The following is a 12,665-nucleotide window of genomic DNA, read 5'->3' as shown; positions in this document are numbered from 1 at the left end:
GAGAAATCCTTTCACTATTTAGCTGAGAATACTTGATTTTCTCTATGTATCTGTATCCCTGAGAGTGTTTGTGTGGTCTATCTGTATACATGTATGCATGACAGCCAGAGAATATCAGGTATCCTCCTCCCCCCATCTACCTAGCACAGGAGTCACAGGAACAAGAAGCTATGCCTGGCTTTCTCATGGATGCACGAGATTCCAGTTCAAATCCTCATGTTTACCAAGCAAGTGCTCTTACTCAGTAAGCCATCTCTCTAGCTCTAGCTGGGAGGATCCTAATGCCTATAATATACTATCATTTTAATAATAATCTCCTGCAATTTTCTGGAAAAAATCATATATAAAATTCATTCATGACAGGAAAAAAATCAATATATAATTAGAAATGTACATATCTCATATACACATACACAAAGTTCTGGTAAAGATAGGCTTTAGTTGTAAAAGGATGAAAACCCACTTCCGCTGAACTCAGTATAGACTCAGATAGACCTAAATTGATTGCCACTCTTTTTTAAAGTGGAGATCACTGTCCCTTTAAACTTCTGAACTACAAAACTTAAAACCAGACTGGCTGATATAAAGTGGTCCGAACACCTACAATAAAGTCTATGAGAAATGAGGCTCAGTAGGTGAAACAGTCTCAAATGGGAAAGTACAGAATCTGCACCAGGATCTCCATTATCAAATTAAATACAAATCACTATCTACAAGTTACTTGTCTTTAGTTGAAAGACATTCAAGAGGCTATCCAGGGTAAAAACCGTATCACACAAAGACCATATGTCTATTATCCAAGGCACAGGGCTCCCATAAGGAAGTAGTAAACATAAGGAACATGTCTGATGACCCCAGGAACAGAGCTCTGTTGTTCTGGTTGTCACAGTTCCTAAGATCTGTAAGAAATGATGTCACAGCACAACCTGACATGTGTAAAATATATGTTGAAAGAGACACAGCTTCCATACTAAAATGGCAAATACTGTGGTGTTTAAGTGGGTGGGACTTCAGCTGTCTGCCTTGCCTTCAAAGTCACCTTCCATTTTTCCTATCTTCTGAACTCTAAGCCTTCCGACTGGCGTAGTTTAAATCAGCCTTCCCAACTGAATTTAGCTATCAAAAGTGCTCACTAATACCCACAAAAACCTCTTGGGGATCCAAAATGTTACAGCTGGACATGGCGGCACACACCTCTTATTCCTAGGACCCAGGAGAGGAAACCCTACCAGGAGAGAGAGGACTGTGAATTTATGCTAACCTGAACTGCACTGCACGATCCTATCCCTCAAAAGAGAAAAATAGGAAAAAACAAACAACTTCAGGATCTTGCTAAGTGACTAAGTTTGGGGGAATTAGCCAATTTCCTCTCAACAGAAATCAAGGCAGGTGCAAGGACTAGAACTCTCATTAAAAATAACCCCAAACTAAACTCGGGGAACAAGCATACCTTCTTGCCAGGAACTTAGATTTACTTTTAACTCATGCTGTTACTGATTTTGCCAAATTCTGTTGTTGACTTTAAGGCTAAATTTAGGTATAATTTTGTAACTTTAGGAACAAATAGAAAAGTATAGTATTAATTATCTTATAGTAACTGTTCAAGCAATAAAAAGTCAAAATGCTGCACTCTTTTGTTCAGAGAGCTAACACTGACCTAATTCCCCCAACCCTTCAGATTTACTTCCTAAGTTTTTGGCATGCCATTCTTCCCCATGGTCCTTTCAATAATCTGTACATCCTAAAACAAGTGCCCTTAAGATAACTGTACCTTTCTATAAGTACCGAGTTAGTCCAAGCACACAGAATCCTCTTATGAATACACTGACCAATAATGCATTTTAGGTTAAAACAAGCTTTATAAACTCAGTCCATTAGCACAAAACACACTTGCCACACCAACTAGAGTATTAGAAAGTATTTACAAAGGGCTGGAGAGATGGCTCAGCAGTTAAGAGCACTGACTGCTCTTCTAGAGGTCCTGAGTTCAATTCCTCGCAACCACATGGTGGCTCACAACCATCTGTAATGGGATCTGATGTGTCAGAAGACAGTTACAGTGTACTCATATAAATAAGTAATAATAGAAAAGAAAGTATTTACAAGCAAATTAACTAGCATTTTCATGTTTACTGCAGATTATAATGGTCATTTTTGTCCAATTGCTCTATAATCTGTAACTTTCAGAAGAAAAGATTAAATCAAATGTCAGACAAATAATTTCATTAAAAATCACTTAAAATATCTAAATAGCACATTTGTTTTTTATTTGATGGTGACATTTAAAATTTCAAATTGGGACTGGGATGTAGCCTTAGTGGTAGAGCATTTGTCTGATATGTACAAGACCCTGAGTTCAACTCTCAATAATACAAAATTTAATAAAATAAAATTAGTAAGTAGTAAGTAATCAGATTATGTAAAGTAAACCAATATGTTAAGCAACTGTAACCTCCCCCAGCCTGAAACCTGTTTGCTCAGGGGTGGAGCTTGCCACTAAATCATTCTGCCACGCCCACTGCTGGAGCTTGCCGCTTTGCTGTTCAGAAGCCATCACATGGTCACCCTGCTACTGGAACCCAAGATTATTTGGTGGGAATCGGACCCCCTTCCCCTGCTTCATAACTGCGTGCAGAATAGTAAAATTGAGCTTTGATCAGAATGACTGTCTTAGCTGCATTTTTTTCTCACCCGCCTAGCCCTTCTTCTCTTCCAGGTTTCTAAGATGCCTTTCCAGCCTAGAATCCAAACATGTGGTCGGCTGGCCAGACACAACAAGCAATCATAATTTTAGGCATTTAGTCAACCCTTTCAAAGACAAAGAAGCCTGCATGAGAATGCTCTACCACTTGAGAATGAAGAGGAGCTTGGGTTGCCTGTGTCTGTGGATGCCTGCAGGTGCATGCCTGTGAAAGCAGAGGACCCCGGTGCTGCTGCTGCTGCTGTTTAGATGCTCTCAGATGCTGGCCTGGGAGTCACTGAACTGACAAGGCTGGGTTCACACACTGAGCACTTTACCAAGCAAACCAACTTCCCAACTGTAAGACTTCATTTCTTATTGTGTGTGTGTGTGGGGGTGGGGTGGGGGGGTGTAAGGCAGTCATGGTGTACACATGGAGATCAGAAGACAGCTTGCAGGATTCAGCGTTCTCATCCCATGATGTGACAAGTGACTTTACCTGCTGAGACATTTTACAGGCCCCAGACTTTAGTTTTCACAGCCACGTATTAACTTTTGTTTTCAAGAGCTTTACAGTTATATACTGTTAAGATACTGACAAACCTTGGGAGGCAGAGGCAGAACTCTATCTCTGTGAGTTCAAGGCCAGCCTGGTCTACAGAGTGACTGACAGCACAGCCAGGGCTACACAGAAAAACCCTGTCTCAAAAAACCAAAACCAAGCAAACAAAAACCAGATACCAAACTGACATATTTGCTTCCTTTCTAGCTTTTTAAATACAATGAAGGGGAAGGAATAGCAACACTCATTCATTTCCCCAGCCTACAGCTCGGAATGTAAGACCGAAATTACAAATAGTATAGTTCAAAATCTAAACTGCCCTTGAGTAAAGAGCTGGCCAATAATATAACAGAAAGATTGATCAATGTTATTATCTGCAAGAGGGCTAAGTACTGACAAAGCAAGATCTACTCTATCAAACCACAACACAGTAAGAAAATTAACAAAGTTCACACTGAACGCTAGCTATAGCTACTTAATTACAGCTCTACATCCAATGTTTGCTGGTTTTCTTCCATTCCTTTACCAAAACACTTCTCAGGGAGAGCTGCAGAAAGAGTGGGTGGGGACAGGGTAAGCAGTGTCTTCTGGACTTGACAGGACGCTGCTTTCCTGATCTCTGACAGTTGTGGCCTATACCAGGTCTAAGCAGCCAGCATTGCAGGACAGTGGGCAGGGACTCCCTGCTGAGGCACTAAGGGCCCTGGTAGGCTGCCCACGCACTAGTGGGTGGGCCCACACCCCTGCGTGTATGTGGAAGGCACATTCTGGACTAAGTGTTTTAGTTTCTTTTGTCTCTTTAAAGGGGAAGTTGGGAAAGGATGTAGAAGATCAAAGATATTGTATACATGTATAAAATATCCAAGAATGAAAGTACTACATTAGAAACACATTGAGAAAAGTTATAAACAAGGTCACTAACAGAAGAGGCAATTTTTCCTCTGCATGAAATATACAGATATATGTGTATATACACTTCTTAGTTTGTGTGCAGGAAAGAGTTACAGCAGGTCTTATTGTCTATCCTTAAAAATGCTATTTACAGGACCAGCTTTGTCCAGATCCTCAGAAGATTACTTTGAAAAATTCCCTCCAGAAGGCTTGGATCCCAAGGCCTAAACTGTTCACACAAATGTGGCTTAGGTTGAAATCTACAGACTTCTGTTAAGTCGAGAATCTTGACAGTGCTCAAAGGTGCCTGTGTGTGGAATCAATCCTTATAAAAGCCTTGGACACTAAGTGTTCAATGGTCTTCCCCAAGTAGCTACACTTTAGATATGTCGCCAGTCTCCCAATGAAAGACTTTAGCAGTCTCTGTGCCCTACTGACTGCGTAATAAGCCATAGCGTGAGTATCAGCTGAGACCAAATGCCAAGGTGATCTTGAAGATCTCCTATATGGCAAGCATAGGAAAATAAAAGCTGCATTTTCTTATTTCTTTTGAAATATGTAATCTGTATTTACACAAATCAATAGTTACAGTTTTGTGAATTGTTTAACTCCTGAAATAACTTTACAGCTTTATTTCACAATATTTAAAAGTTATTAATTAGTCCCCTGACGAGGCCGTGCATGAGTGGCAGGGCATGTGCCTGCTGTGCACATGGGCCTCATCCTGGAAAGGAGGTGATCAGTAAAGTTAGTCATTCCAATATATTTCTACGAAGATCAGCAAAATAATGCTCAAATTATTGAAACTGAAGAGAAAGGTGATTATGTTTATGGTCACTATTCCTCAGAGAAATAAAGAGTTCAACTCTAGTCTTCTTTAGCAGAAGTAGCACTTAGTGAAGCTGCCATCCTCCACTTCAGCCATCTTTGTAGTAAGCGGGTTCTTACCTTGGGATGCTCCTGCTTCAATAACCCCCTCTTTGGTACTGTCAAAGCCATGAGATGTAATCTGAGTTTCTGAGAGTCCAAGTCCAGATGGTAATGAATGCTTCAAATCCTTGGTAACATTTGAATAAAAGGAAAAAAAAACTTGGTAAAAGATCTCACATGACATAAAATTTCAGAATTGTGCCTTTTACTACATTTTGTGCTCTTTTTCTCTTTCTACATATTACCTCCTTAAACTGCCATGGCATTCTGGGACGATACAGCAAGACTTAGGAGATACAGTGTGTGCCGGATGTGACAAAATTTTACACTGATCACAGTTTAAGGTATCAGGACATGGAAGGCTGGAGAGTTGGGAATGAGGGTAAAGCAGGTTGGCCAACAAAGACCCTTGCAGAAGAGGAGGCGGGAGACTGGGAGGCCAGCAACCAATGCAGGGCCAGTGCAGCTCAAGTCGCACTGCAAGGTGGGGAGCAAGAATTAGAAGGCAGCGGCCAGATAAAAATAGGAGGTTTAGTCCTAACTGAACCAAAACATGAGTTCTACGCAGCACATGTGCTTGATGTACTGAAAGAACGACTTTAAGGATATAAAGAACAGCGTAAAAGAATTCAAAGCCGAAGGCAAGACCAATCATGAACTAGATAGATACCATTCTATCTCATCTAAAGCCAGCCTAAAATTAGAGAAGTAGACCCACTTTCCTTCCCCCACAAAATTCAGGAATAATTACAACTAAAACTTGTGATGAAAATCTGCTACATGTTTGGTATCATAGTAAGTGGAATATCTGATATACACAACTGGCATCACAGTTTTATATCCATTTAGAAAGAATAGACAGGGGTAATTTAAGTCAGTGGTAAACACACAATTGAGTTTCAGTAACTGTCCATTCTGCTACTAGAGTAAGAACTCTTTAGCACAGGCTAAATGACATCTGTAGCAACAACATGATTTGAAGACAGCATTTTGAATGCTTGCTACAGAACTCTGATTCCTGAAATCCTCCAGTCCTTCAAAGTATCCTTTATGCTTCTCTTGCTCAACTCATTTTTCTTCATCTTTCCACTATTATCAATGTAGAACTTGGCAACATACACAAAGAGGCCAAAATAAAATAAAGGTGACTCTGCTGATCATCTTTACACTTTGGGGAAAGTGTGTGCTACACATCTACTGAGAGCTGTAAACATTTCCTGAGCATGGACTTCTGTGGAACAATCTTCTCTGGTGACTAAGCATAAATGTGTGCCTTTCTCTAACTTTGAGATCACCTCTGGAGGAATCCTTGGGATTCCATTAAGACTGAGTACCCAGGTCTAAAACCTGCTGAATGGTTATATGATAATTCCTTAGTGTAACCCTAAGTATTTAAAGAAATACAAGACTTAGAATATATTTTTATTTTAGAGAACTTTGCTAGTCTACCTCATGTTGGCTTTAAACCTGCAACTCTTCTACTTTAGCCTCTTGGTACTGGAACTACACCCATGTCACTAGATCTGGCTTAGCATACATGACTTGTAATTAAACACACAGCAATTAAAGCCGTCCTCACTTAGGGATATCCCTCATCTTTAATACTGCTTATGATTGTTCTTTCTTTTATACTCAGCTAACCCATTTTAGTAACTGAAATATTAATTCATTTTTAAGATTTCTCCCAGACCTAATTATTCCTAAGAATAGAAAATTAAATATATATTGATTGACTTCCTACAGGTTTCCATCGCATTTATAGACCAGATATAAACCTAAACTTTTACTTTGCTGTAGTAAGTGACTATAGTTTTATCTTTTAGGCATCTTTGCTTAATTCTGAAAAACTTTATTCTACCTGTTCAACCTTAAATTTCATAACTTTCTAGCTAGATGAGCTACTGAGTGATTTATCACAAAATATAAATAAAATGGAGGAAGCATGTCTGAGAACAACTTCTTAATGCTACAGTCCTCAACCCTGACATTCCCCCCATACTGGTGTCTACACTGGTATTGTAGCAAGGGGAGTCTCAAGGGATTTGTTACTAATAGTGATTGAAACGAAAGCAGTCATCAACTTCAGTGTGAAAAATATTTACACTGTGGTAGGGTTGAGGTCATCCCTGAATTACAATATGCTTTCTAGACTGAGATGCACGCAGGATTTCAGAAAGAAAACAAGATTGTTTAGCACTTTGGTTATCAGGAAAGAATTTGTTCTGATACCAAGCAGATTAATTACTTTAAAAAATAACAGGAATGATCAGTCTGACTTAATGCTGCAACATTTGCACTGGAGTCAGGTCAGAAAAACCTCGGCTGGGAATCTGGCTTAGTCACTTATGACCACGTGATCCCAGGCAGCTTCTCTAACTTGCTGAGTTTCTTCATTATAAAATGGAGATAATTGAGGGTTAATAATTCTTACTTCACAGGCAGCACACACAGAGTGCGAAGGACAATACCCTCCCATATTAACTTATAAACAGAACTCTGCTCAATGTTTGAAGTTGGATCAACAGAAGATTACGTATGTTTCATATAATTTAGGATGAGTGATCTTTGCCTTATGAAAGACAGACAGTGGAAGACACCAAAGTCATTAGTGGATCTCCTTATCATCTGCAAACATGGAATTATAAGCACTCATCCTTGACCCATCGTTAAGTAATACACTTAACAATGCATTTTAATTATATTAGGGCATGCCTGCATTTTAAAACAACCATATAATTAACTTCTAATATTCACTACTCTAAAGAACACATCTACAAAGAGCTTTTACGTCTGAGAGCTTCAAGTTTAAAATACTACATACTAAATGGGTGCAGTGGCACACGCTTGCTAAGCACAGATACTGGGGAGTAAGAATAGGGTGCACTGAGCCCAGTCTGATGGCAAGAGCCCACCTCAAAAATAAAGATACTAAATAAAAGTAATGATATATAAAGCAACAAATAAAAGTAAAATAAATTAAAAAATAAATAAAAGAATATAAATTGCTAATATGTATAATAGAAACTGCCTATGAAGACAAAAATACAGGAAAGACAGTCTTTAAAGGATAGGAGTATGTTCATACTAAAAATAAGAAATGTATAGAGAACAAACAAAAAGAGAGGAAGAGGCCAGCAGACAGATCATGAATTCCAGTAACAGTAACGTATTAAGTAGTGACAGAGACACTGTCATGGAAATACGACATGGTCTTGTCATTACTGAAGATCTGAGGATACTCCAGAGCCAGGAACCTCCAGACTCCAGGAATACTGCTCCGGACGAGTGTAAGGGACACATGCCCCTGCCGTACATCAACTCCAAACCAAACACCTTCTTCCAAATACAGAAATCAACAAGCCTCTTGTGTATCAGAAGAAAAACATGGGTCTTCGGTCTCAATGCTTTCTTACAGCACCAGATTTCTGGAGTGCATGTGAGAGAGAGAGAGGTCTCTCAAGATTTTCCACAGAGACTACTTACTGAAAACAAAAGGATGTAAGTGTCCCAAGCCCCTAGTGTTGGGACAGAAACCAAAGCCTTGGATATGTGCAACGAAAATCTCTTGCCACTGAGCTCTACCCTCTGGACATGTTTGAGAATTCCTTTCTTTATAGTTTACTTTACCCTACAATATAGGATTAAAATGTAAATATTCAGAACTTGCTTTTTTATTTATTGTAATTTTCTGCTGTTTTAACTTAACATCCTTATTTAATCTGATCAAGTCATCCTGCTTTAACCATTTCACTTCCAGTCTCCCTATTTTTTTCAAGGATGTTAGGCATGTACCTCTCAGTGAAGATAAGCTCTCCTAAGGAAAAATATAAACACAGTCGAATGCCGCTAACCCTTAATCTGCACTATCACCTTGACAGGATTTAGAGTTAGCGTAGAAATAAACCTCTGGGCACGTCTTCCAGGGAATCATTCCAGCTAATACTAGTGGTCACTTCATGAGCTAGGGTCTTACTCTGTATAGAACAGGGAGTGAGCTGACCTGCCTCGAGAGTCGCTGCCATGACTTCTCTGTGCTGATGGACTGGACTCTCAAACTGTGAGCCAGAATAACCACCAGCTTGCTTTTGTCAGGTACGTCATCACAGGAGAAAGAAAGCACCCAATACAAGTAGTCTACAAATTATATACAGGAATCCTGGGACAGCTGAAAGGCCACTAGCCTCTTGAATCGTTTTCTTTTTTTTTTTTTTTTTTTTTTTTTTAGGGGTCGGGCAGATCGCGTTACCCAGGCATCCCGCAAAGTAGGCGGGTCGCCTCAGATTGCAACCTATACCCGCTCAAAAATTCTTCTCACATAAGCAGTGAGGACTCGGGCGTCACCCCGAATCGTTATTTTCCCTACTCATAAGTTTAAGGCATTTGAATCGTTTTCTTAATGAGAGCAGTGTGTAGATTCTTAAAAAGAAGTAACAGAGTGGAGTGCTGGGTGTGAGGTGAAGTAGGAAAAGATCTAAACAGAAATGGAAGAGATCTCTGACTGTGGACACTTTTAAGTGATACAATGCCATCAGTAATAAAATTGATGGCCTCATGGTGGCCAGGGTTCCTTGACTCAGAAAGCAGCAATCCTTCAAGAAGCAGAGCTCTTGCCATTATGGGAAAAAAAAATGCAACATCTGAATGAAGTGGTGCAAATTTCTAAATAGAGACTAGCAGTTTGATGGTACAAAGTAATTCAATGTATGAGATGGTAATTTATGAGATAATATTCAGGAGTCTGGGTGTGTCCACTTGTCTATTTTGGGAGTGTTGTATTTCCTAAGTAATACAATATATACTCACAATGTATAAAATTTTCAAATGTGCCTTCTTCGTATAATGTTAGTTTTCAGCTTTTGTGTGTGCAGTTATAAGGTACTACATAACTTAATAACTCATTGAATATATGCTACTGTATTTAGTCCTACATTTTACAAGGTATACTTCAGAAATAGTTTATTCAGAATGAAAACCAAATCCCCACTTCATTTTTTTATGTTACTGATATTCAATTCAAACTTAAAATGGCTTAAGTCTCAACTCTACTGAAGTATTTAATACATTTAAAAGTCATTTTCAGTTAGCCTATAAGAAAATATGATGCCTTAAAAACTCCAAGTAAGTGTCATATGCATTTTTAGTATTTTAAATGATACAAAATTAGACTCTTAGATTTTATAAAGTTATGAAAGAGTACTCATTCAAACCTTGGGAATTTCTCTTTGCTTTGCACATTTTGAGCACTCGGGAGGCAGAGGCAGGTGGATTTCTGAATTCGAGGCCAGCCTGGTCTACAAAGTGAGTTCCAGGACAGCCAGGACTATACAGAGAAACCCTGTCTTGAAAAAACAAAAAAACAAAACAAAACAAAAAGAATGCAAAAGTTTTAGAGTTTGTGTGAGTGTCTGAGTGTGTGTCAGGAGACCTGTGGAGGCCAGGAGACCCCTGGGATCCCTTGGAGCTAGAGATTCAGGTATCTGTGAGCTACTGACATGGGTGCTGTGAACTCAAGTTCTCACTATAGAACAGCAAGAGCTCTTAACTGCTGAGCCATTTCGATCCCAAAATGAAATTTTAAAACTCACAATTTAAAACTTGGCCTACAAATCTCCTTCTGAATAAGAATGTGTTGTTTTACAAAGTAGTCAATGATGTTTTAAGACTTAGTGACACTGAAACACATGAGAAGAATTGCAGAAGAACTAACTGTCCCTTCTTACTCTGGGCTATAAGGAAAAGTGTTAGTAAAGAAAGAAATCTCATTCAAGGATCCTTCAAGATTTTACAATCTACAGCAGCTCCTACTCTCGTCTGCATACACCACGGTGTTTTCCACCTGTCTATCTTAGATAGTTGGTGTCATCAATAGTTCTACTTTCTCTACCAGAGTCTAGGTCTTACCTCTCTTCTCTTGGTGACTATCCTTGTTTTCTTTGTCTCTTGTCCTGCCAGCCCTGCAATGGAATCTTTACACTGTAGTGAGAAACAACTTTCTTTGTCCTCCTCCCCTCCACCCACCCCCCTTTTTCCCACAGGGTCTGGCTACAGAAGTTGCTAAGAAGGCCAGGCTCCCTTTTAACTCATAATCCTTCTGCCTCCCCAGTGTGAGGACTTAATGTGTATACCACCATGTTCAGCTCAGATACAACCTCTAAAATGGGAATGTGGTTGAGACAGATAACCACTTTTATACCAGTTTGTGGCTGCACTGCCTGTTACATAAGCTAGTACCTTAACATGACTTTTTACAGGGTCTACTTATCTTTCTAGTGTCATTTCTCATCATACACTTTAGGCCCACACCTCCAACACTCATATTCATTCATTCATTCATTCATTCATTCATATTCATTCATTCATTCATTCATATTCTCTCTCTCTCTCTCTCTTTCACTCGCTCACACACACACACACACACACATACACACACATACTTTGGCAGGTGAACTGTAAATAATATGGTCTTTATACCTCCTTTAGATTCTTTACAGGTACTCTTTGAGGGGAATAGTCTTCATCCTTCTTCATCTGTCTAGCTCTCAGTTTGATCAGTAAATTCCTCAGGCAATTATTTCCTCCACATATCAGCATGCTTTATTTGACCAAGTCTATCATTTTCCACATGTCATTTAAAAACAACAAAGACTGCTTATACACAAAAGCAAACAACAGCCCAAGCAGCACAAGTAAGGATGCAAAATGTAGTCAATCTAAGTGAGTACCTCTCCCCTACCTCCAGGTTCTAGGCCAGCTCTCACAAAACAATGTGCTCATTCACAAAACATTTATGAAATGAAAGCCTCTATTACACACCAAACAGTTTTGCCAGGCATGAAAATAAGGAAATGAATGAAAATTCCTGCCCCTCACTGAAATTACAGCCACGTCACACAGGCTTCGGGAATAGCTTACACAATCCTAGGAGCTATGTCTGAGCTTCCAGGCTCCTCTGCCTGTCGTAAAATAAAGTAGTGAGAGACAAAGGTCTCTAACAGGTTCCTACTCAAACAGTGCTTTGTAATTAAGTCCTAATGATCCTGGATTATAACTCCCTAAAGTTAATAGGAAGTTTTGATAGTTTGCTATATGTATGCAATTTCTAAGGAGTTCAGAGCTGGGAAACACGTAATCTATGTACTTTTATTCTGGACATTCCACAGGAAAAGTTCCATTTCCACAATATCTAATGAAGTAATTTCCCTAACCTGATAATCACAGCTGAACTGACAAGAAGACACAACCATGTGTAACTTGTGCTTGCTTCTCTTTAACTCAAGCTACAACTTGCCAACATCTAGTTACTATTTAAGAAACGAGATAACAACATCCATCACATTTCATTTTGCTTTCTATTTCTGTTGTTTTGGGGACAGTCTTATGTTGTCCAGTCAGCCTTGAACTTACTGTGTAGCTGAGAATGACCCTGAGCCTCTGGCCTCTGGCCCATAAGCAGAGGACTGGCAGATTTATACCACTTCACCCAATTGCTCTTTAGTAATTGTTAATAGCATCCATTGTAAATCACATACAGCTCAAAACTAGAGAGTAACTTTATATCTGTGAAGATTAAACTTTAAAGAACAAAAATTGTTTCACTTAGAC

The 12,665-nt window shown here is 39.2% G+C and overlaps 1 protein-coding gene and 1 non-coding gene across 4 annotated transcripts in view; both read right to left on the bottom strand.

Annotated features, from left to right (window-relative positions):
* Arfip1 (ARF interacting protein 1) overlaps positions 1 to 12,665 on the bottom strand; it is a 90,203-nt gene that overhangs the window by 35,487 nt on the left and 42,051 nt on the right. For all 3 annotated transcript variants that reach the window (XM_021158821.3, XM_021158822.3, XM_029475196.2), the window contains exon 3: positions 5,082 to 5,190. In XM_021158821.3, coding sequence (XP_021014480.1) covers positions 5,082 to 5,190 — 109 coding nt within the window. The remainder of the gene's footprint in view (positions 1 to 5,081; positions 5,191 to 12,665) is intronic.
* Positions 9,293 to 9,443, bottom strand: LOC115030824 (U12 minor spliceosomal RNA). The gene has a single exon (XR_003836385.1). It is a non-coding gene; the product is annotated as a U12 minor spliceosomal RNA (small nuclear RNA).

Source organism: Mus caroli, unplaced genomic scaffold, assembly GCF_978045245.1.
Source record: "Mus caroli unplaced genomic scaffold, Mus_caroli_1 scaffold_3, whole genome shotgun sequence".
Taxonomy (NCBI): domain Eukaryota; kingdom Metazoa; phylum Chordata; class Mammalia; order Rodentia; family Muridae; genus Mus; species Mus caroli.
Note: the sequence above shows the minus strand (reverse complement) of the source record. Positions and strands in the feature narration are given on the sequence as shown.